This window comes from Pagrus major, chromosome 20 (genome assembly GCF_040436345.1).
Source record: "Pagrus major chromosome 20, Pma_NU_1.0".
NCBI classification, from domain to species: domain Eukaryota; kingdom Metazoa; phylum Chordata; class Actinopteri; order Spariformes; family Sparidae; genus Pagrus; species Pagrus major.
The window spans coordinates 22,677,970-22,704,575 of record NC_133234.1 but is presented as its reverse complement, the minus strand read 5'-3'; the positions used below and the strand labels follow the sequence as shown (position 1 = coordinate 22,704,575).

Below are 26,606 nucleotides of genomic sequence, written 5' to 3'. Positions count from 1 at the left end.
CTCAATCTGTTGTGAAATCTATCATGTAATCCATCTGGTCTAATGACTTGTAAATGTATTTTTAATAAGCATTTACTCACATTTTTAAATTATGCGTTCAAAACAGCCTTCGAATCTAGTTCATTAGTTCACCTGGGACCAGTGTCCAAAAAAATCCTTTTAGTGGTTATTTGGCTTAATTTTGAGGACTATCATTCATGTCAGAAAATAGTGAAATTTAACCAAACAAAGATGTTACCACTGACAACGAGGGCTGCTTTTATTATTGACAAATCTGTAGATTATTTTCACAATAAATCAATTTGTTCCTTGGTTTATAAAATATCAGAAAATGTTAAAAATGTTGAAAAATGCCCAACATGATGCTCTCAAATGTTTTGTTTTGTACACAACCCAAACATATTTGGTTTACTGCCATAGAGGAGGAAATAAACCAGAAAATATTCACATTTAAGAAGCTGGAATCAGAGAATTTTTGACTTTTTTTTCATGAAATAATACTCAAACTGATTAATCGATTATGAAAACAGTTGATGATTAATTTAATAGTTTACAACGGATCTATTAATCGTCTGGCAACATCAGTCTCTAAAGGGAATGGAGCAAAAAAAATCTAGCTGCAAACTGGTCGGTAGGTCAAAATAATCCAGATGTTTAAGGAACTTTCAATAAAAAGTAATGTTCTGTGAAGTCAAACATGACATTTACACTGATGAACCCTTTCATTACTGCTTTCAAAACATCTTCTACCATCTCTAGCAGTCACTCTTTCCATGATGCCTGACTGATAATCCTTTGAGACAAAACTCTTCACCAGATAGTCATCACTACAACCGCGTTTGTTTGATCTCTGCCAGGTATCTTGTTTGCATTCGTCCTGATCAGTTTCCTTGTGTGTGAATCAAATGCGTGCTTACTTGAGGCTAAGTCCATCACAAGTGTCCCACCCTCCTCCTTCACTCTCTATCTATCTGTCTCTCTCTCCTCTCCCTCCTCCTCCTCCTCCTCCTCCTCCCCCCGTCCCACGGCTGCTCGCCCCGCAGCCCATCAGAATGACAATAGTATTGATGTAAAATGTGTCGCCTTTGGGCCGCTGAAGCATATAACCCCTGCATGCCTGGCCCAGCCACGACCACACTTTATGGCTTTATTGTGTCCCCTTTTATGTCCTCCCCTGTTGGGGTGGGCGGTCAACAATTTAGAAAATTCACTGTATATGTCTCCGTGAGCGGGGCAGAGATTATACGTGTGTTGACGTGTGTGTGCACGCACTGTATGCACGTATATCCGGATCAATTAGTCAGGGCACAACCCCTAAAAAATCAATGTGTCAACACGTACGTCAGCGTGTCGCAGAGTCTTCTGGCCTACATCCCGTCTCCCACCTGCAGCCACTTTGGAGGAATAATTTTCTTCAATGATCACGGATGAAACAAGTTGAGTAACAACTCCTCTCTACCTTTTTTCATGTGTCCCTCCCTCTCTCATTTCCCTCCCTCCCTCTTTTCACTCTTTCCTTTCTTTTCCACATTACCAGGGGGTGGCGTGTGATTGACAGATGGGAACGAATAATAATTTTTTTTTCGTAACCTAAGGCCATCTTCTGTGATTGGCTTGCCAGCTGACATCTCCAAACCTCATTCCCCCCGCCCGCCCGCCTCTCTCCCCCCCCCCCCTTTAATATTGGGCCTGTGGATGAGGCATCCTGAGGGAGAAAAAAGTAGAGAGAGAGAGAAAAAGATATCTACCTTAGGGAAGAACCTCAGAGAGAGGGAGGGAAGGAGAGGACGGGTAGGAGCGTGTGTGCATGTGTGTAAGAGACACTTATTCTCTTAACTACTAGGAGACAGACACACTTTCCTGGCCCGACTCAAAGAAGGGGGGAAAACAGGAGGAAGATTTTTTTTTTTCTCAATATCATTTTAATCTTCCCCCTCATTCAACAATCAAGCTGCCCTAAAGCTTCTCTTCCTGGAAACTTCTTCTTCATTGCCTGCTGGAAGTTCTATGTATTGATCCATTTACCCTCTCACACACTTACAAGGCTTACCTCATGGATTTGTATCTGATTGGATATTTGATGTGTGTGTGGTTGTCCAGCTCACGGGTGCTTGGAGGCTATCCCATCTGGTGGTGAGTACAAATCCACAGTTTCAGCATCAGACCCTATAGCCGCATAAAGAGAGGGAGTCTTTTTGGTCAAATGATCATTTCTGAGAGGGCAGAATATGCACTTTCAGTAGACTGCGTGGAAAAATGTTCTCCGGCCCAGTCCAAAGAATCTTAACCTCAAATACTAGTGTAACGGAAAAGGCTCGCCGTTCTTTTCCCCTCCACACTCAGGTCCATTTATCATATTGGAGTATGTTTTGATGCAAAGAGGGTGAATTTTTAGTTTGGGAACGAGTAAAAATGTGGAGATCTTTTTTGAAATCAAGAAAATATATATTAGCGAGCGGTTGCCATGTTGATATGAATTGTCAACAGCACTGTAAGGACTTGTGAGGCATTTCCACACAGCAGTGTAAGTCAGTGAGATCATTCATTATTACATAAATTTTGGATATCGCTCAAGGAAAATGATAACACTGATGTTGCTCTTTAAATCTTACAAAGCATCAAAAAAGGCTCCTGTTTCTCGACCATAATCGATTTCTTCTCTTGAAATACAAGCACATAATTTTAGGACTGACTAACAATCATGACTTATAAGATCAGCGTCATTTCGTTTTGTTTGCTATTGTGTGTGTCACTGTTGTACATTCAGGCCGCCGGCCCCCAAACATGCCGTGAACTGAATCTGAATTGTTTTTTGTGGACGTGTGACATCCATTAAACACAAAATCTTTGCCACTGAGTTGCTCACAATTTTTAAAATATAACGAATTTTGCGCTCTGCCATGGGGTATCAGCTGTAATTAAATGAATCTTTTTTTTTTAAGCATATCATTTTGCTTTTCAATTGCACCACAATTCACCCCCTCCACTACGGATTTGTCAGGAGACAATATGTTTAGGTGCCGCAGGGTTTTTACTCTTTGTTAAATTATCCCAGATCGCTTTTGGCACCAGCTACTGAAATTTAAAGGTTTATCTCATTACAAATTCAGCTACATGCAGCTGACCTCATGGCTCCATGGTCTTCTTTTGTAATATAAAGCTTCTATTTTGGAGATATTTGCGTAGGCGTATGACAAAGCTCTCTTGGCTCACGACACAATACTTGTCAGAGCTACTGCACTTTTAGTAGCCCAACTAGCATGTGGTCCCATCGTGGTGCTGTCCAAACCGCGAGCATCTTCTGGTTTCATTTACAGAGCAGGCAGCTGCCAAGCACACAGGCCACAGGGCTGAAGTGTTAATGGCAAAGAGGACTTTACACCCACTCCTGGCTTCAGCGAGAACCATCAGACAACAGTGACAAAGAGCCTGGGATTCTCTCTCTGTGAATTACCTGCAGCTGTTCTGTTCAAGGAGCTTACATGACACTGGTATAATGTTCGAACCCTAACAATGCGCACTACCTTTGATTTGGGTAACAAATTTTGAAGTGTAGGCTAGGTGAGGGGTTACTGGGGAGGGTGGGAAGATGAAAAGCCGAAGCCGTAGCTCCAGGTGACTGGGCAGGTGCTGAGGAATGGGTGTCAAACAGTGCTGTCAGTGGCATCACCCCGCGGTGTCGAACACGTCCAAAAGGAGACAAAATGAGGTGGTGCGTCAAACAAGAGGGTGCCGAGTTTCAGCGAGGGCCCAGGCAGGCTCCTCTCAGCTTCTGTCTCAGGGGCGAGGACTTGGCCATAAATTCTCCAGCCAAGGTGGGACGGGTTGGAGGGAAGAGCAGTTTTGACTGCTTTATGCCTGGCAGCCTTGCTTTTACAAGATGGGGTGTTGAAAACAAAACAGAGCATAAATAACTCCAGTGATATGCACATATGCATGGAGGAAGATGAGGTGTAGTAGAGAGCAAAGGCATAGCAAACTAATGAGGTGGGTTTGGAAAGGCGAGACTGAGCAGTAAATTGCCCTTCTTGAAATGCAAGAATGTTGGGGAAACAGAGGATGAAATGGCCAAAAAACTTTAAGGTTTGAGAGAATTCACGACAGCATAAAACTATGTGGTGACCACACGTAATCCACAGGTCCTGCAGTGTCTCTGTCCAATTATCTGACAACGCCATCCTCTCTGTGTGGCTTGAAAATGAAAAAATGTCTGTTCTTGGATGTATCACTGTGTTGTGGTTTAACCTTTCAACTTATATTTAATAATCGAGGAATATCAAAATATAGGGAACTTGAAGGACTATTTGAGAATATTCTGTTCTCATTGTTCTAATATTGTATTAAAACTGTGTGGCTTAACTCGTCAGCTATTTTCCGGGCAACTTAAGCTACTCTGTCAGCCAGAAAGTGTCTGTCTTCCTTTCATAAACAGCGCTGGTTGTAAGTGAATGATGACAGTCACTTTCAGCGAAGAATTACCTCAGCTGAATTTATGCCAATACCAGCCAAGGAGCATCTGCGGTGATTATCGGTTTCAACCACAAGATGTTTAAATCCAATAACAGTTATTCTCTTGATCCTCTTTTATCATCACTGCTGTTAAATCTACAAGAGACAATGTACGCCTGATGGGGTTCTTTGCAGGTGATCGTAGCATCATCTCATACGGATTCCGCTTTTGCCGAAACATTAATTAATGGCTGAGATTGCTTAACATTTGCATTGTTGTGGTTAGGAAATGAAGAAATGGTAGGGAAAGAAGAAATTGAGACAGAAAGACAGATAAAGAGATTGTGAAAGTGTTAAATCCTGCAGCGCAAGTTCTTCTAAATAAATAGTCTGTTTTTGAAAATGTGTAAAATAGATTTACAGCATGCTTTTTGCTGATGCTAAAATCATCTTGTGCTTTTAAGCAAGCAACGCAGTCCTGATCAACCAATGTTTTACTTGAATTAGTAAACCTGGCAGGGTTTTTGTTAACCTCCACTCAGGAGAAACATTATTGGCAGTCTGGCTATCTGACTGTGGAAAAAAAAGCAGTACAAAAGCAGCCATGACTTGGTAATATTCAGTCACTGCCAACATAGATAATAAGAGTTAAACTACTCCGTATAAGCAGAGCAAAAAACAGGAAACAGCTTCCCATTTGTTATTACACATATAAATAGCTCTGTGCATTTTTTAAAGCTTTCATTAATCCAATTTTAACATATTTTAATTAAAATATGGAGCACTTATAAGCCTAAAGACGACTTCCTGACTAAAATTGTGTTTGCTGTTTGAAGCACTACTTGTGGAAGTTTCTGGACCCTCAATAATGTCAGTGCCATACCTCTCGACAGATCTCTCGTAAAGCTATCTAGGTTTACCAAACTGCCCGGTCTATACACAGACCTTTCCAGTTCAACCTGAGCGGCTTAAATGGGGCTCTAGAGTCCATCTCTGGGTCTCAGGAATGTCATTATCTGACTGCGACACCCCCCACCTCCAATCTTCAATCCAATCTCCAACCCCAAAAACCCCTACCACTGGCAGAGGGATCACTTAAATGATTCTTACTGCGGGAAAATCCTCCGTCTGCCGCCTTGTGTGAAAAGATCAAGGATGTTTGGGTATTATTCTCAACAGCGCGGTGGAAGGTGGAGAAAAGAGCAGGAAAGTCCAGAAGAATGTCATTCATAAGAAACTTCAGGGTTCCATTATGAATGGATGAGGGCTGCCGTAGGGCCAGGGTCAAAGGCAATTTTGGGCTAAAGCTCAAGAGAAATGTCCCCACAGAGGGTGACATCCACAGGGAAACAGGGACTAACCCTGCATTCACAGGCTTCTCGGATGGTCCCATTTTGTTGGGAAATTTTTCTTACGACTTTGGTGTGTTCATGAGTGTGTAAAGGAAGAGTTCAGCCAAAAATTAAAATTCAGTTATTATCTACTCAACCCTATGCCGATGGAAAGTCAAGTGAAGTTTCATAGTTTTGTATTTCTGGAGTTTTTCCTAAACAAGAAGTAGCTGGGGACAACCAAAAAAAAAAAAAACAGGCTCCATATAGCTCGTCAGATGTAATCCAAGTCTCCTTGAGAAGACGCTATTATACTCTTTTGCTAAGCCACATCTGCACTGTAGCTGCTAAGCTAACCTTGTCTAAAGTGTGTGCACAAGCTTGACCGCGCGTCAAGGGTGTAAATCAATTTGGGATCTTTGGGTTTCAGGAGTTTTGCATTATGATAAAGGAACTGTATGGAGCCATTTAATGGTTCTTTTGTGTTGTTTTTTTTTTTTTACATTTTAAGTACAAAGCTACTTCAATTGTTTTGGAAAATGCTGTAACGCTGTTTTGCTGTGAAGCTTTAGAAACATTTTTTGGACTACAAAACTTCACCTGACTTTCCATTGGCATGGGGGTAAGTAGATAATAACTGAGTTTTCATTTTTGTATGAACTCTTTCTTTAAGTCACAATGTGGAAACAACATAGGGGCTACAAAGTAGATTTGTTGTTTTATGAAGTGATTTTGTCCCAGACTTGTTGCTGCATCAATACATTCCCTAAAACCACTCAAATATTACTTTACCTGACTTGGTATCTGGGTTATTGCTAGTAAACAACTTAACTAACTAATCTAGTTCTAGACCTAATTGCTAGATTGAATTTTCCCAGTTGGGAACTCACTTGGATCATTTGGATCATTCTGATATCCTGCATTCTGAATAAATGCACTATAAATTCCTCAAAAAATATACAGATATGCAATAAGTTCTAGTACTTAGCCCTAAGCAGGTGTGTTGCTAAGGTATGAAATCCATAATGAGACATTATTGCTCAAGGAGCTGAGCAGAACACTCAGATGCATTTTAGGGCATTTTTATATACAATACTTGTATCACTTTTACACCAAATATGCAGGTTTTGTTAAACACAGTGAAACCCACTAAAAGTAAGCGATTGACTCCTTTCTCGTTGCAACTAGAAGAGTTTGCCTTTCTGTTTTTCCTTCTTCTGGTGTGTCATGTTCAACTTCACAAACGCGCCAGAAAAGGGGAACCGCATGAAAGGCCGTGGCAAAATCCTGGTGGTTACTTTTCCATATCTTTTACTTCAGTCTCTCTTTCAAACTTAACTGAACGACGTTTGAATGCTGCTTGAACAGACGGATGGTAAACTATTGATAGCAATAGTACATCATAGCACTATGCTGGAAAAGGCGCAAAAAATTAGCCTGTCCACCATCACTGCTGACTGAACCTGGAGCAGATAAATACCCATGACTACTGAGTCATTGACCTGAGAATGAAATCGGATCCAACCCTTTCCCCCTGAAGACACCCAAAAGTGGGAAAGACGTTAAAATAGGTGTTCATGGGTTTTTTTTCCAGTGTGGAAGGGTTTTAATGTATAACTTAAGGAGTGTTGACTATCACACCAACCGAAAATGCACCAGTCTTCAACTGAACTTGTACTGACACTGTGAAATTAACCTTGATGTGCTGATCCAAGACGTTACTTCACAAAACATTCACAGACTGATTTCAGTGAACAAGCATGTGGGATGACACTATCCAGTCAAGCCCAAGCTACGTAGGTGAGCGGTTCAAAGGAGAGTGGTATTTCAAAGCAGCGAAGGCGAGTCCTAATCTTCAGCCACCATCAAAGCACAAGCAGTGTGCGCTTGTAGGAAATGACAAAGTCCCCCAGTGCACAGCTATTAGCTGCACTAAAACACAGGCCAGGACAGTTCCTCAAAGGGAAAACGGCAGCGGCCAGGGGCAAAGAGATCATTAGGGCACACGTGTGGAGGCACAAACACACAAAATTTAAAGTCTTCATTACCTGGCTGATCTCACCTGTGTGGCTTGTTACAGATGTTAATTATAAGCAACAAGCAGTTTCTCTGACACACAGGGTCAGTGACAGAGATGAGCTGATCACACCTGTACAGCCTATATTCAGTCAAAGCCCTCAGGTCAGTGACCAGGTCAACCAAACTACTGATAAGTGTGGAAAGGAAGAGATGAATATCAATCAACAGCTCTGAATTACAACAGGGGAAGGAATCTCTGAGCACCTCATGATTCAGATCTGATTCAGCGGGTTATGTGAAATAATAAAACAATTATCATACATAGCATATTTGTAATGACCCATGATTAAAATAATCTTTGATAATGCTTCTGAATTGTGTGGATTTGCTGCTTGTTTATGATAATAAATGAAGAGTCTTTGGCTTTTGGACTGTTGGTTTAACAAAAGGAAACAATTTAAAGACGTCACTTTGGGCTCTCAAAAATTGTGATGAGCATTTGTTACAATTCTCTGACATTTTATAGACTGAACTTAATCAATTCAATCGTGAAAATAATCAGCAGATTCATCGATAATGAAAATATTCCTAATTGCAACTGAATGGAATCTGCCGAGACGTTTAATTTCAGCTTTATGAGTGTTCAACTTGCACCAAAAAAGTACTGATGTATGTCACCCAGCTCTACTGAGGGATACAAAGGTAAAAGGTAGAGGTAAAAACATGCCTGATAGTTGGTTATGAAAAGACGGGGACCTGCTCATCAATAACAAAAATAGAGACAATTAGGGCTCTTAGGTGGTTCTGCCTGTGAGGGAATTACTGTGGACTGGCAAGCTTTATCAGCCAGTTTCATCTCTCACTATGTAGTTAAACATTCCAGTTTTTTCAGACTGTTATTCAAATCAACCAAGCATGAAAAAGTCAACAGCAATTACATTTTTAATTACTTTTAGAGGCGCTATGTGGTGTTTGAAATTTCCACAAAGAAATTCCAGACATACGAAAGAAGATTCCAGACGATCCTGACGAGTTATGATTTGCATATGATGCATAACCGCTGACAATTCAAGTCGCGGTGCCAACAAGCTGGCCCTAATGAGCAGAGGCAGGGAACAATGCTGTGTTTGAGTTGTGGTTCATTCACTCAGTCCCTCAAGACTCTCATTCAAACACGCTCCGTCCTTTCAAGACAACAGCTCAGACTCTGTTGTGTCCACCTACAGACAGACACAAGACACCAAGCCATGCATTTGTCAGTGGCTTGTGCTCTCTGGTGCACTTCTGTGCAGAGCTACTGCCGCTCTCATTCACTTCCTGACAGGCAGGTTCACAAGTTTACACCCTGTTCAGCTTCCCTCTTCACGTCTCCATACATGTGACTGCAGGGGCTCCTTGTCCCAACTCCACGCTCCCTGCAATAGTCTGCAGAGAGGGGAAAGGAGGGGAGGTAGAAAGAAAGAACAGGTTGGAACATTTTTCAGGGGTCCCGTCATTTTTTATCTGATCAGCCAGGAGCTGTTGGACTACAAATCAAAAGTGTGCCAAAGAAAAAGGGAAGACAACAAAACACAGACAGAAGCTGTGCATTCCAGCCTCCACCAGGAAAAGTCCCATCCTCGGGCAAAGCCGGCAACTTTCCTTGGCCCACTTACTCTCTTTCGCGTGTCTTTATCTCTCTGCGGACTCTGTTGTGGGATTTATAAATGAAACTCTGATGGCAGTGTTTTCAATGCACGTCTCTGACTGCTCTGCTAGGGCCTCTTTTAGCAACACGATGTCCTCCGGGCAAATCTGACAAGTTGAGCTGCGGCGTCAACATATAGAGGTAAATTAGAGGTAGATTCGAGTTTAATGCAAACAATATTCCTGCGGTCTGTTATTGCAGAGGCCTTTTACAGAAGGCCTAGTGCTCACAGAAGACACTTGGGACTCAGCGCTTCAGGCACAAACCCAGCATAAGCTAACATTAATTTCTCTTTAATGAAATAAGTTAACTTGTTCAGACACGGCTAAGAACGACTGGCACCCATCGTCAATAATGGCAAATACATTGGAATAAGATCACATTCAATCAAATCTGTTTATAAAAGCTTAATCCTTTCAAATTACATATTGGCTGTATTAAGCGGCTGCTTTAAACCATTAACAGAAAATATAATAAAGATGTAACCTAATTGAAGAGAGGAGACAAGAGATTCGATGAGAGATTCATCAAAGGGATCAAGTCCTGACATTTTGCTAACTCAGAAACTGCAACCCTGAAAGTGTCTCTGCACAAATGAGGTGTGCTTGAATTAAACATCAGACCTGAAAGCAATAGTCTGGAGAGTGCCCCAGCTTGTGATGGAACTGAATGGAAAATTATATCATCATGTGTCAGCAGTTTTCAGCATGTCCTGCAACAAGGGTGCAACCAAATTAAGGCTGTTACAGTGTTTGCACAGAACGGGCATTACGATTAAGGCATCCCACCTCTTTGCCATCATCTCGGTGATAACCCTGCTGGAAGTAGGAACTTACAAGTAGCAACACAACCGCGTAGTTCAGTCTGCCTTCACACATGCACGCAGGTTTTTCATGAGTCTTTGAACAGTGCCTAAGGAATAATGCATGGAGGGATGGATTGTGACAGGCTCTCTAATCCCTCTCTTTTCCTCTCTGCTTCACTCTCAGACTTTGGTTGCCACTTAAACATTCCAATTTGTTCACAACCACAAAAAACGTATACTTATAAAATATCCCAATTTGTGCCTTTCAGTCCACCAGATATAGATTTGTATTAGGATCCACATCACATTGGCCTCACTCATAGATACCAGCTACCTAAATACACCTGCTTTTTTCATCAAGATCCGTAAATTAACAAAAAACGCCCTATCTCACAGTGTTTTCCTGGATCCATACCTTTATTCGAAGCTGCAACAAAAGTTAATGGGGTCTATTCAGGACAGATCCATCCAAGTTTTGCGGAAATCAGCTCTGCAGTTTCTGTGTAATCCTGTCGATAAACAAAAGACATGTGTTAAACTGTAAACTTAACCTTGGCGGAAACAGCCAGGGGTGGAAACACAACAGATACATGCTGTATAATTTGAGCACAAAATTAGCAACAGCCACAAGTCAAATTAGGGTAAAACATGCAGGTAGCTGGTAGATTTGCTTCACATTCAAGTACTGTACACTGCTGACATTAGTCCAGTTTTGAGGTATTTGTACTAAAAGCAAGTACTTCTTAGTCATGTTACTTCAGACTCTTACTTCAGAAGGACTTATTGTACTACATAAAGTCAGTGACAGGATGTAACTAAGTCCATTTACTCACAGTATTGGACTTTAAGTTCAATTATGAGGTACTTATACTTTCACTCCAGACATTTTGGAGGCAAATAGTGTACTTTTTTACAACATTAAAATGCTTCATACATGTTAATTTATAAATAACTACCAGTGTATGATGTAGCGTAGCAGTGACAGGGGCATTCTGCTTGTAAAATAAGTAGCTACATATTGCTAATACATACATTTCGGCTACTTCAATCTTTTTTCATCCAGGACTTGTATGGAGCATTTCTACGTTGTGGTCATGAGCTGAATAATGTGTCTAGCTCCGGCCAAACCTTAGAAACTAAATACAATTTAGCACAACTTACGTTTCGAAGCCATCTCTTCAGAAAATGAAGCTTTAGCATACGTTAGCTAGCTAATGTCCGCTAGCTAGCTAGCTCGCGCCAGAACAGAGGAGATGACGTCATCGAACGTTAATGACCTGGGTGCGCGAGCGAATTCAGAAGTGCAACGATATAAGACGCCATTTTTTTTTTATCAGGAGAAGTTCATTAAAGCAGCAAAAAGCAAGACTAAAACAACTCTTCTCCGACTACACGATAAAAGCAGAATTGTTTAAGGTATAGTAGACACTCCTTACCTTCACCACCACTTATCTTTTACACTTGAAATCACTAAACAGGTGCTAAACGTTGGGTTACATTTGAAGCACAGAGCTAATGTTAAGCTAGCTCTGCCGCTGCTGCTGAATCTACAAGTGACATTTTGAAGTTCAGCCGGTTGTTTGGGAACACTTACCACTGATTTGGAGACATTTCCATATTCCTCAAAGATACTTCTGACATTATTCAACTAGAACAACAAGTACACAGTTTGCTGCTGGAAAGAGAAGATGATTAAGCAAACCTGTTTTCCACTTTCTGATGAAAGATGGCTGCTGGAAGTGATCTAGTATGTCTGTATAACAATTAAGACGAATATGAACATTTACACTACATTAATGTAGTTTAGTTTATTCAAGGAGGGACAGTGCAAAGTCTGAGGCCAAGCTACATCTAATCTTTTAAGATTAGGAAAATAAAACGCGTGAAATTCACAAGTCACAAGAAGAGCTGCATCGTTTAATCAATTAGTTGTCAACCATGAAATGAATTGCCAACCAAAGTTTGAGTAATTTTTCAAGGAAAAAAATGTTTCCAGCTTCTAAATTGTGAATATTTGCTGGTTTCTGTCCTCCTCTATGACTGTAAACTGAATATATGTGGGTTGTGGACAAAACAAGATATTTGAGGATGTCATCTTGGCTCTGGAAAACACTGGTTGACATTTTTTCATAATTTTCTGACATTTTATAAACCAAACAACTAATTGATTAATCAATAAAATAATTTACAAATTAATCGACTATTAAATTACCTATGCAATGTAACCTGGAGGGATTTTTGGTGCAGGGTCATCTGTGTTTGAGCGCGCTCATCTGTGGAGGTCTCAAGTCTGTGTCATGTGAATCTTGTGCACTTGAAGCTTCTCCAAGGTCAGGACCAGGACCCAAAACACTGTAAAGGGCTTACATTGGGTTTGCCCAGAATTAATTGACTTAATTCACTCTAAGCAGCAAGATATATTGAAGTTGTGTTTAATCACATGTACCCATCACTGTAGAAGAGTCCGAGCAGGTACCGGATCTTAGAAACTTGTATATTGGCCCTGGTCGTGAACTTCAAACTGTTTCCGTAGGCCATCAGGCTGAAGGCATTGAGGTCAGATGTCATGTTTTTCTCAACAGGTTCAGAGGGTCACCTGGTACTTTTTGTGCCTCTGGAAATAGGAGGCTGTCACACAAAGAAGGCTCATCTGTGCACAGACATGTGCTACACACTGACCCCTGTAATGCAGACCTCCCACAATAGCAGCTGCAGCATATTCCTGATAGTATAGGAGTCCTTGACTCACCTCCTAACTCAAGCTGAGCTTTCTCAGAGACAAAATTAAAACTTGGGAGATGGAGAAGGGTAACCCCTGCCTCTCTATGTTTCTATCCAAGCAGCAGAGATTGTACAATAGCAGTGATTTTATTGGATTGGGAGTGGTTGAGTCAGAAGTTTTTTTGTTGACAGTGTTATAGTCTTGATTGCGTGAATTTCCACTCTGTAGCGAGGTGTGTGGTGGAATCCCTTTGTTTCCTCTGCTTCATTTCTGTGGTTTCTAACACCCGTCATACTTTCACATCAGCCCAGTTTAGATACTGAGAAAACCCCCAACCAAGCCGTAAACCCCCCAGGCCAGTAGAGGCCCCATACGGACCTGCCTGGGCATGCACCTGCCAAGCCCTGCCGCTCGCTGCTGCTCTGCTGCTCGTCTCGTCCCCTGCAGCAGATTCCCCCGGCATTCTGCCTCTGCGTCTGCTGCTCCCTCACTCGGTTGAGACACGTCGCTCGTGGCTTCCGAGAAGTGAGGCAAAGCAGGCAGGATCAGCATGGCACACATGTGGTCTGCATGCATGAGTCTGCGTGTGTGTCTGTTTGCACGATACGCCTCATAACCCCTTAGGGTTAAGACTCTCATTAGCACCTAGCCAAAAAGATATCCCTTTCATCTCATCTGTCCATACAGATCAAGTGAGGCACATCCTTTGCAAACAAAGACAAATAGGCTGGCAGATCCACAGCCTGTAGTCTAAACATGCTATGTCCACCACAAAGTCCCATGCGGTTAGCTAATTGATTCCATCAGAAATCCCAAATTCAGTGGCTAAGCCTGTATGTCAGAGTGGTGGGCAGGCAGTTTAGCTGTCCTGAATAGAACCCAAGATGTATCAGAGGTTGGCATGGTGGCATAAACACAGAGATATCTCCGTTGGGCAGAGGAGATTTTCCTTGGAGTTAATGTGACAGTGTTGAGCTCAAATCCAAGTTCTGTGCAGGGCATCACCCACCCTGGTCCATCCCAAGACTGAGAGATTAATGGGCAGTAACCAAGCTAGCAGACAGTGTAATTAAGGTCCTTAGTCACTCAGTCACCAGACAGAGTGATGTCAGCAACACTTGAACTCAGTGATGTCGGTGGGATCGGGACTGGCAGATGAGCTAATGTGGCTGCCTCTGCTTGGGTACACCCAAGACAAGAACATGAATGGAGATTGATGAGCTCTATCAAATTACTGACTCTGCATCGGAACATCAAATTGGCCAAAACAGCATTTAAGTTGGATATGAAAGAGAGTCGACTTATTTTTCCTCATGCATGGTGGTGTTTGAAAGTTTTGAATAGTTTATGTAACTGTTCTGTCCTCGAGGAGCTGTGGGTTTTTAATGCTGAAACATAAGAATTGTTTGTTGTGTGTCAGTGTCAGTCAGGACGCTGCTGCCAGCAACACAAGTGGCTGATTATGTGATCATCATATTTTCCATCAGCTGTAAACGCAAAACGACTCTCATGTCTCAATGTGGGACTACCTTACCTGGGAGCCTGCTGTAACAATGCTCACCTGAGATCAAAAACAGTGTATGGGAGGTGGAGGAGGGTGCTGGGAGGTGGGGGCAGGGTTTAGCCACATGTAGAAAGCAAAAGCGCACATGAGCTGTGAACCTATCTAAGGGGGGATTTTTTCCCTGTGACTTCAATGGCTTGACTTTTGTGTTGGGGTGGGGCGCTGCACTGCACTCATCTGTCAGAGTCAGTGGCTGCTGTGATTGGGTTGCGCCCTGCGGGGGTCCTGAGGTCATCTTGAGTGGCGCTCTGATCTGATCAGAGTCAATTGTTCCCCCATGATCCTCTCATGGCCTCCAGCGCCACGTTGCCCGCCCAGACTCAGCCGAGTGCTGGAGAGTCTGATCCACATTGGTAAAACTCTTCTCACATCTTCACCCTGTAAACACTATAATCACGCATTTCTGCTGCTATTGACGATAATCATGATATTTTTAAACTAGAATGGCACTCAGTAGAATGCATACCTCTGCCAAGGTCCAACAGTCCCCTTTAATTCATTCAAGCGTAACCAGTATCAAATGAACCATATTCAAACCCGGGTTTCTATTTGGATCCACATCAAATCCAAGATCCATCCATTGTTCACTGAGAAATTTTATTTAATTTAATAGTTTTTGTGTATTCCTGGTGACAAACCAACCAACCAACAAACGGACATGGCCAGAAACATAACCTCCTTGGCAGAGGTAAAAATGAAACATTGATATCATATTAATAATACAGATTAGGGGTGGGAATCATAGAGGTACTCACGATATGATACGATTCACGATATGTTGCTCATGATGACGATAATATCACAATACTGAGATTATAATAATAATCGATTAACTGCAAGACAATCATCTAACGTTAAGATATGTCTCACATAGAAGTCAGTGGCAGGATTAAGAATATTTATTCACTGTATCAGTTTCACAGAAGTTGGCATCAGGTGAGATGAAACCAGGTATAAAAGGTGAATAGAGTCCTAGCTTCGTGCCTTTTGTCGCACTGACTGCAACTTATCCATGTCCATGTGTGCCATGTTTAAAGTACAGATACAACTGTGGCTCAATAAATTCTTTGCAATGTGTAAATTGCAGAAGTTTTTCCACTACAAGGAATCATAAAGTAGTGACTCAGGGAATCTATTTAGTCCATAAAAATATCAATATTTGATACCAGTATATTGATAATCATAGAGGACATAAAGACATAAAGTATTATTTCCCCTAATACACATATGATAATGTCGTGTAAATAATCTAGCGTCTTGTGGATCTTTTGTTCCACAGTAGTGTGGTTACAGACATAATAAACAAAGTAAAAAAATGAGTACTTCAAAAACCAATAAAGGCAATACCAATAAAAGAAAATGTAACAAATGCAAAAGGAAATATTAAAAAAAAACCTTTAATATAGTTGCTAAATCATATTTTGACCACTTGGTCTTTATAAGGGCTCCAGACAACTAAAGTTAGATATTAATTTGCATTGGGGTTTTCTTTTCCCAAACTTTCTAAATATCATGAAAATATCATTATTGTGAATTATTTTGGCCGCAATTATAATGGTGACAGTGCTATGTTAAGCACCCATCTCAAAGGAAATGCAGACCTGTACAGAGACATGTATGTTCCTTCAGGTGATATCCTTCATGCCTAGGAATAAATAAACAAGAAATTTGAGTCTGACGTCTATAAATGCCTGACCTTCTGGGTGAAACCGTACAGTTTTGTTTGAGCTTGTCATACAAAAAGCGTGTTAAAACAGGGGCATGGAAAACATGTTTTCTCTCCCTCGCTCTTTTATTTCAAGAGAAATAGAAACCAATTAAAATTAATTACCTGAATGAAACTATAATGGTTTCTGGCATCACAAGCTGATCTGAGCTGTCTCGTTGTGGTGATTAATCCCTGCTTTGGCACATCTGCACGAGCCTTCTGGTGAGACACACAGCTTCAGATATGCTGTTTTCATCCATCACCGGCAAGCTCAGCTGTATATGCTGTCATTCTTAAAAAACTACAGAGAAAAACCGCAAATGAATGATTGAACTGCAGAGGCAGGTGTCTACATATATTTGAAATTCGCGAGGGGGCTTTTCCCCAAACAAAGCAGACAGGTTCTCGTGTGTTATCTGTAAGATCAGCAGATCTGTGTTTGCTAACAAGTGGGAACACTTTGAAAAGTCACGACTAATAGCTTGTATCCCTGCCCTGAAGTGGGCCTATTAGCTTTCCCCGCCTGGTGCAAAAAAGAGACAAAATAAACAGGAGCTCTCTGTATAAACTATATTAAGTAGATAAGTCAATAAAACACTCCAGCATGAATCACATATACTGTCACAGAGCTACGCCTACAGTTAAACCTGAGATTAATTAATACAGAGGCGGTCTCCCCCCGCTCGTAGAGCAGAGGCCTCCCTGGCAGGGCACCATCGTTGCTATTGTGAGGGTTGAGTTCAAGGAGGGCACAGACTTGTACTGTGAGGAGAGCCGCTTTGCTTCTTAAACAATTGTTAAAGCACTGGGGCTGGTTATCATTCCAAGTGTTTCTGTAGTTCAAGAGCAGATTTGATACCAATATGATGCTTTTTTGATACCTTACTGAGAGAAATATGTTTGTTTTTCTGATAAAAAGTGTTTTTGCTCATTTAACACTCGCATTTGAATTACTATCTAAACGCAAGCAGCAGTACAAGACTTTGACATAAAATATTCAGAAATTGGCATTTATGTGCTCTGTAATGTGGAAACAACATGGACACTACAAAGAACACGCGTTGTATTACAAAGTGATTTTTTCCCAGACTTTTTGCTGCTCTGGTACATTCCTTAAAACCTCTAAAATATCAGGGTTAATGCAAGTAAATAACTTTCCTCACTAAGCACTTTACATGTCAACTAAACCCTGATTTAGGGCGCTCTAAATTTTTGATGACCGCCAATGATCTATTTACGACAGAAAAAGGTGTTGCTCGACACTTTCTTTTCACGATGCGCTCCTGGAGAATCTGACGTTGCAGTGGCCATCATATTCTTTGTTGCAATGTAATTGCGTAGAATATAAGTGAACAAGCTTGCTGGAGGATAGCATCTGGTCACCATGAGGAACATTTCGCTGTAGCGTAGTATGAAAACATCACATGGCTCTGATTTCTGTCGAGCGACTCTTAATAAATCAGAGTGAGGAAAAATTTGTTATTCATTACGTGAATTAATCAAAAGCTTCAAACACGTACTGTCGTCCACCGTGTTTCTGCGTGTGTCGGTAAGTCGTGTGCCAACAATTTTCACGACTTTCCGAGTCATTCCAATTAGAGGTAGTGTTCACTGAGGGGGTTTTCCTGGTTGGGAACTCATTTTTTTGATCACTCCAATATCACATGAATGCTCTATAAATCAGGAACCATAGGGCTATTCCGATTTTATGGTGCATTCATGAGGCGCTGGAATAATTGGAAAAATGACTTTCTGCGTAGGAAATTCACGTGAATGCAAAACAACTCAGAAAAGAAATAAAGATTTTGGCATAAGACTTGCTGACTTTTCGTTATATATTCAGAAACATGGCACACGAAAGTAAATGTTTCGTTGATAGAAAGTTTTTATTAATTCATGTATTGCATATCAATTTTAGTTTGTAACAGTTACTGTAGTTGATGTCCACTTAAAGTGACCTAGATTAGTAGGAAGGTAAATTATTGGTATTTACTCTGATAAAAAGTCAGGTGAAGCAATTTTTCTAGTGGTTTTAGAGAATGTACTGGTGCAGCAACAAGTCTGTAAGTCTTTGTAATATAAGCCTTCCAATTTTAAACAGCTATCGACATGTTGTCTAAATGCTCTGAGCAATAAAATACAGGACACCTCCTTTTGTAGGAGCACGAGAATGCACAATTAGCTTTCAGTACTCGACAGCTTTCTGTGGTATGGACATTTTGGCAAGTACCAAAAAGTATTTAAAGTAATGAAAGAAATTATACCTGTCGTATTTATAGTGATGGCCTAATGTGTTGCTTTTTGGTTGTGGTGATGAACCTCTTTTGATCACGTTGCACTCATTTTCATTCCCCTAGCTACCTTAAATCAACACGGATGCAGAGATTCAGATTCAGATTTATCTTTGTTGTCATTATACCCAGGTACAACAAAACGTTATCTGTCTTCTCCTTAATTAAGGAAGAAGAGCGAGACAAATTGCTTAATGTTTTATGGCCATCAGATTGTGCTTTAATGATGCTTTCCTCTCTGTCTGTCACAGGTCCCTGGCCCTTGGGCAGCAGTACTCGTCTCTGGGCTCACAACCCATCCTGTGTGGCTCTATCCCCGGCCTGGTGCCCAAGCAGCTGCGCTTCTGTCGCAACTACATCGAGATCATGCCCAGCGTTGCCGAAGGTGTCAAGCTGGGGATCCAGGAGTGCCAGCACCAATTCCGGGGCCGACGATGGAACTGCACCACCATCAAGGACAACCTGGCCATCTTCGGGCCTGTTCTCGACAAAGGTAAACTATTAAGAAAAGAGTCCGACATAAATCTTTATTGGTGCATTTTCAAATGATGGACATGAGCCCCACAGTATAAAATAAATGATTTAAATGATCTCTGCCAACAACACCCAACTGTAAAAAGTAAGTTATATAGCTGAGGCTACTGCAAGCTGTTACAAAACACAGCGTTTAACAGTTTCCACCCTAAGGCTTAGCACTGCCTGTTCTCTGGGCTTCTGCTGACAAACGACTAACTAGTGCAATTACAATAATATACACCTTTCCTGGCTGCTGTGAGAAATGAGCGCAGGTACAAGCACTGACACATTATTCAGTTTCCATCCATCTTTACCTTCAATATCGCATTTGTCTTCAGAGTCAGTGGCTTCTCCTCGGCGTTCCCAACCGTGTTTACACTCTCGTACATGAAAGAGGGTCAGCGCAGTAAATCTATCAACAAAACCTGACAAGTACAGCAGATATACTGGAGGCATCCATCACACGCTTCACACGCAGAATACTAATTGTAGCGCTCCTGAAAACAATCTCATGAAACCTGACAATGGGAAACAACAGGCGCAGGTGTCTCGCTGAAGGCCTTGCAGTGCCTGATTACAAAGGTAGAGGTTTGTGTGTTGCTGCTGATTGGAAATGAATTAGCCCGTATGTCAGAGGGGAAGGAATCTGGGCAGAAATGGGCAGTGTGAGCAGTCCAAGCTCCTCAGTCAAATAAAAGGGAGAGGGGAGGCCAAATGAGATTACAGGCAATAGAAAAGGGCCGGGGGGCTCCGCTCAACCCCTACTGTGCATGAAGACCAGTGCGCGCCTCACACAGTCCAGCTCCCACGGACGCCCCATTCACACGCCCTTTTGACTCTGTCATGAAAACAGGCTGAAAGGGGATCTCTCCCAACCTAGTCCGGGTGTGCACTTTGGGATAGGGAAGCAAAGGAGGGAAGGAAGGAAGGAAGGAAGGAAGGAAAGAAAGTAGGAAGCGTCTCACTTTGGTTTTGATGAATGGAAAGTTAGCCACCAACCACCAGCTCCAGCCACCTTAAAGCGCCATGGTGGTGCTGTTGGTGGATGCCTGGAGGAAGTGGGGGGTTGAGGTCCTGTGGTGGGTGGTGGTGTATGGGATTTCAGCTCAGGGTGTTGGCAGAGGGGTGGCTGGAGAGAGAGGGAGAGGGAGAGGTGGAGGGGGGAGTTAGGGAGTTTAGGGAATGCCAGCTCCGGGCAGAGCGGGGCTGTGGGGGCGCGAGTCGCTGGGCCCTTTGTGTGGATAATACAGTGTGACACAAGGGAAACAAAGGCGGATTGATGGGCCCAGCAGGTAGCAGGAGCAGCGCTAGCCTTGGCTAACAGCCAGAGCTCCAGGGGCCCAGGGCTCACAGGCCCCTGTTGTGGAGGGCCCGGCCAGGCTTGCCAGGGTGAGCAGGGATGCCGAACCTGAGGACTGTGTGTCATCGATCCAATCATGCGAGGATTCACTGAGGATTTAGACCAAAACTGTGTCCATGTTACCAGGACTGAACAGTGACAGGATGTCGTGACACACAAGAGTCTAGTTGGTATTTTATTCTTTAGATTAAATAAGAAAAAATTATACGTTTTGGTTATGCATTTTCAAATAATAGTGAACACAGAACCAATCACAATGTTTGTTTACAGTAACTTCCAGGCAGAAAACCCCTGCGTCATGTGGCTTAAATTCATTTAAATGTATTTTTACAAAGTGTGTACTAGACCTGCAATGATTAATCGAGATATCGATTAGTTGTTGACTATTGAATTAATTGGTAACTATTTTGATTATTGATTTGTGTAATTTTTAAGAAAAGAGTCAAAATTCTCTGATTCCAGCTTCTTCAATGTAAAAATTCTCGTGTTTCTTTAGTCCTCAATGGCAGTAAACTAGATATCTTTGGCCTGTGGACAAAACAAGACGTCATCTTAGGCTTGGGAAACACTGAGCGACCAAACAAGTAATCGATTAATCTAGGAAATGATACACATTTCAAGTCAAGTCAATTTTATATATATATAGCCCAAAATCACAGTCACATTGCCTCAGTGGGCTTTACAATCATTACAGTGAACGACCCTCGATTCGACTGAGGAAAAACTCAAAACTCAAGAAAAAAAACGGAAGAAACCTCAGGAAGAGCCACAGGATAGGAATCCCTCTCCCAGGACAGACAGACATGCAATAGATGTTGCGTGCACAGAACAGAACAACAAAATTACAGAGTACACAGATTTCATTGACAGAATATCATGTATCAAAATGATTTTTTAAAATACAAGTGATGAGATCCAGGAAGACAACTGAGCAGAACAGGGCATCAGGCGCCAAGTGGTGCCTGAGCCAGACAACATGGTGACCTGGAAGAAGACAGGCTACACAAGATAATGAGCAGAAAAATATCAATGCATACATTGGAAATAATCTTAAATTGCAGCCCTAGTGTAACAACTCATTCATCTAAAATGCAAGTATGATAACAAAACTTAAACTCACGTTCGGTTAAAGACCTAATTTACCTGTTGGGCCACAGACTAAAGAAAATGAAAGCTTGAGACGCTAGCAAAGCAATACAGTAAATAAAATTAGCGCAGCAGAAACATCTTTAAATGTTTCAGTTATGGCTGAAAATGACAACAGAAATGAACAGGTTTGCAGATTTCAATATCATGTTGTTGGTAGTGCTACAACACAGTGCTTCCGGGTATTCAAGTATCTGAAGACAGCATTAGATGATCCATCTGACCTTCCACCCTGCACATTATTAGCGTTAGTGTTGTCACGATACTGAAATTTCTAACTTTGATGCAAAACCTTGAAAAATATCTCTAGTTTGTTACCACAGGGAAAATTTTACATAGAGGGCATAAAATTTTAGATTTTCCTTAAAAGATAAATACAACGAGGCTTGTGTACTGTGTTGTGTACAACAGCACCCAAGTTAATTTGCTTCAGACTATAGTTATGTGAGCTTTAAAGCAGTATGTGTGTCAACTGTGTTCAACTATTGAGAAACGATATGTATCCACATTTTTGACAACACTAGCATGCATACACTCAGAAATGTCATAAAGATAGCTGTATAAAAGCACAGATATCGACCCTTGTGGCATCAGATCAACACCTAAAATAAAAAGACGCTTTCAGGATGGGAACATTCGACGAAGCCCCAGCCAAACGTCAGCAAACTTTGTCTGTGTCTTGGGTCCTGAAAGCCTCACTGGCAGCTGAATTGCTGAGGAATTTCCAGCTTGAGTAGCCACTGTGGTCTTCAAAATAAGGGCCTTATTTTCTGGTCGTGATTATACAAATTTCGAAACGCTAATCAGGCAATTGTGCACATCCCAAACTGAAAAAAAATCAAGGCACTGCGGGAGGAGCCCCATACCTGTGTGTGTGTTTTTCTGTCTGTTACAGAGCTGGTGGAGTGTAATGGGTGAGCCACGGTAAGTGTGCTGTGATTGTGAAACAATGGTGTCTGGTTACATAATAAGCTGTTGCCTTCAAAGGAGGCGTAACTCCATCCCTTGGTGTAAAAAAGAAACAGGCCGACACACTGCCAGGTTTCACCAGAAGGCCTTCAGGCTCTGAACAGCGACGGGTGGGAGAGGAGGGGGTGACAACATTCCTGAAACACTATCCAGATGCAAAGCAGCACACCTCAGGGATGACAGGAGGTCACTGAGATCCCGCTGAGCGTTAGGGCCTCCTGACACAGCCACAATGGGCTGATGTCACTGCAGGGACTCTGCTTTTAGGCTCCTTCATGTGTCCTGTATGTGCTTCCTCATGATGATGGTGATGATGGTTAACACTGTGAACCATGTTTACAGATTGTAATAAGAGAAGTTAGAAGCTTTTTTCTTTAGGCAGTGGCAAATACCGGTACATAAATGCGCCTCTCAAAGATGAAACGTTGCGTTAAAAGGTTTTTGCCTCGAGGTATCCCTTTCAATACCTCTGTCTGGATGTTGGCAGTAGTAACTTGTCCATGTTCAACACAAGATTGACACACTCTCCATCTCCCTGTCTTCCTGTCTGTCTTCATCCGTCTCTCTCAGCAACCAGAGAGTCAGCGTTCGTCCATGCCATAGCTTCAGCAGGTGTGGCGTTTGCAGTGACGCGATCTTGCGCCGAGGGCACGTCCACCATGTGCGGCTGTGATTCCCACCACAAGGGGCCTCCAGGGGAGGGCTGGAAGTGGGGCGGGTGCAGCGAGGACGCAGAGTTCGGGGTGTTGGTGTCCAGGGAGTTCGCCGACGCCAGAGAGAATCGCCCGGATGCTCGCTCGGCGATGAACCGACACAACAACGAGGCAGGACGCACGGTAAACACCTAGACATGTATCAGGAAAATGTGCAGGGATGTGCTGTTTTTAAAAACTACCTGGTCAAATATATGTAGACACCTGATCATTATACCCACCTGAACTTCTCAGTCAACATTAATCTGCACAACACTCTTCTGGGAAGGTTGTACACAAGATTTCAGTTTTCCAACATTTGCAGTTGGTGTTCTAGTTCTTCCAAAAGGTGTTGGATGGCGTTGATATCAGAACTCTGTGCAGGTCTGTCAAGTCCTTCAACATCAAACTGGGGAAACCATTTCTTTATTACTAAAAAAAGAAATGGTCAACGGTCAAATCTTTACTGTAGCTGCTAAGCTAAAAGCATTAGCGCACCATACGTCTGAGGTGGGTGCACAAGCTAGTAAATAACATCTTTTCAAATAAATTTGGGATCATGGAGCTTCCAAAGAGTTGGATTCCAGAAATGTTTTCTTGGACCACGAAACCTCCCGTGACTTTTCATCACCATCGTGGTGAGTAGATAATGACTGAATTTCTATTTTTTTGGTGAACTATTCCTTTAAGATTTATGATCACTGGAGCTAAGCTGTGTAGCACAGGAAATGGACAGTGGTGTCCACTTACTTTTGGCCTGATAGTGTACAAATTGATTGCAAAAGCAGTGGTTTAATAGCTACAAGATGTGCTGCATATCTTTAGGACTGACTCTGGAAGACAAAGAGATCTCACTGTTGAGCACATTTTGTTCTGTAGGATGAAAACACCGTAATACATCACATTAATTAGTTATCCTCAGCACATTTTGTGCGATAAATCATAGAAAAAGAAGAAAACTGAAACCCAGATGTGGTAAACAATGGACAATGATCTGAGTGTGTTGCAGAGGAAAAGGATTTATCCGGGAACACTAATTGTTCATTTGACGGTTGGGGATTTAGTATTCGACTTGTCCGCACATTTCTGAGTTTCCACTTGAAAACGAGCACTTGACTTTGAATGACTGGTTAATTACTGATCTTAGCAGCACCGTCCCTCCCGCCTTGCCCCCACACCTCGTCTTTCATGCCTTGCGTCCCAATGAAAAATTCCCTGCCAGTCAAATAACCCGAGTGAGTTGAGGGGGAAAAGAAGGAAATCAGCTCCGACTTAAAACATCACTGGCTGCTGTCACCGCTCGGAGAAAACAGGCTCCCCGGCTGCTCGCTGAGGGGCAAATGGAGGGACCACACGGCAACAAGACAGCCCTTTGATCTGAGCACACAGGAGCAGCCAGGGAGACCACAGGAGCTAACAGAACAGCAGTACAGCTCCTCTCCTCTCCTCTCGTCTCCACCTGGCCCTCTCACGCTCCATTATTTAGCCCAGAGGGCCTCTGGGACTTGATGTTGGCATGACAAGCTCCGCAGTGTGATGTCACTACTCCATCCACCCCCCACTCTCCCCTTCCTCACCCAGAGGTGCCCCAGCCACCTGCCTTCCGCCCCAGCTGGGGGAATTCTGCAGCTAAATATAGCCGTTGAGTTGAAGCACAACAAAATCAAAACACAAAGGTAAAATATGCCCCGAGGCAGCACAGTCATGATGTGAGCCAATGACTTCAGAGAGAATTAGCAGCAGCACAGAGCCTCTGTACTTCACAGCTGCATGACACTTAAATAAATTGCAGCCAGTGGCGTATTGTTTTTCTTGGCCTGCTCTGAGAGTCTTTAGTGGTTTTGTTCATCTGAATTACTGAACTTCCTGTAAACTTCTGACCATAAAGCTTCAACAGATCTTTCTTGGTGGTGACTTCACTGCCCCATAATCCCTGAGTCATCAAATTAAGACCTGGGCATGTCAGTTAATTACACTTTAAACGCACAGTATTAATCTCTGCCTCCAGGGGTCTCTCAATCAAAACCAGGGGTTCCCAAACTTTTTCCCATAGACGACCAAAACTAAAACTTAATGGGTTTTGTTTATCTGCATGGCAAGACATGCAGAAACTTTCACAGTACAATACAAGCAGTGGTAGAATGTAACTAAGTACATCTACTCAAGCACTGTACTTGAGGTACTTGTACTTGAGTATTTCAATTTTCTGCCACTTCATACTACTACATACATAGTTACTAGTTGCTTTGCAGATTGTATTCTGCATCAGAGCCAAAGACCTTTTTTGGACCTTTACTCAAATATTATTTGTATGGATGACTTGAAAAGTAATATTTTAACACCATATCTTTACTTTCACTCACGTATGACTTTTGGTACTTTTAAAAGCACTGGTGTAGCACAAAAAGATTCCAGTATTAGGCTACTAGTTTTCAGAGAAGAGACAGGAAAGAAGATAAAGTCATCAAAGAAGAAGAAGGAAATTTGATTCAATTCAGTTAAATTTTTATGAGAGAGATACATTCTGAGTTAACCCACTTAATCCCTGTGAAATTAACGAAAATGTCAAAAGGCCCCATCTCATAATGTTAAAGGAAGTGAGATTTCTGGATCTGTCCTTTTATCTGGATCTGCACCAAAAGTTAATGGGGTCTATTCTGGGTCGAGACACATCCTTCATCCAAGTTTCGGGGAAATCTGTTCAGTCGTTTTAGTGCAATCCCGTTGACAAACCAACAAACCAATAATGAACTCAGACTGGTTGCCATATTTTTCAGGAAAAGTAGAACATATGAAGTTTTACATGTTGAGGAACTGTATTAAAGCAAGTCAAGTTTAGAACCGATGTTGTCTTCTGTGTTCCTCAGACCATCCTCGACCACATGCACCTGCGCTGCAAGTGTCACGGCCTGTCAGGAAGCTGCGAGGTGAAGACGTGCTGGTGGGCGCAGCCCGACTTCCGCATGCTGGGCGACTACCTGAAGGACAAGTACGACAGCGCCTCGGAGATGGTGGTGGAGAAGCACCGCGAGTCCCGGGGCTGGGTGGAGACGCTGCGGGTCAAGTACAACTTCTTCAAACACCCCACCGAGCGCGACCTGGTCTACTACGAGGGCTCACCCAACTTCTGTGAGCCCAACCCGGAGACCGGCTCCTTCGGGACGCGCGACCGGGCCTGCAACGTGTCGTCGCACGGCATCGAGGGCTGCGACCTGCTGTGCTGCGGCCGTGGCCACAACACCCGGACTGAGAAACGCAAAGAGAAGTGCCACTGCATCTTCCACTGGTGCTGCTACGTCAGCTGCCAGGAGTGTGTGCGCGTCTACGACGTCCACACGTGCAAGTGA

The 26,606-nt window shown here is 42.5% G+C and overlaps 1 protein-coding gene across 1 annotated transcript; it reads left to right on the top strand.

The window, feature by feature from the left end:
• The first annotated feature begins 2,053 nt into the window (after positions 1-2,053).
• On the top strand, positions 2,054-26,606 carry wnt3 (wingless-type MMTV integration site family, member 3). The gene is made up of 4 exons (XM_073489674.1): positions 2,054-2,133; positions 18,828-19,069; positions 23,138-23,403; positions 26,127-26,606. Exons 1-4 carry the CDS (start codon positions 2,054-2,056, stop codon positions 26,604-26,606), a joined length of 1,068 nt encoding a protein of 355 aa, XP_073345775.1.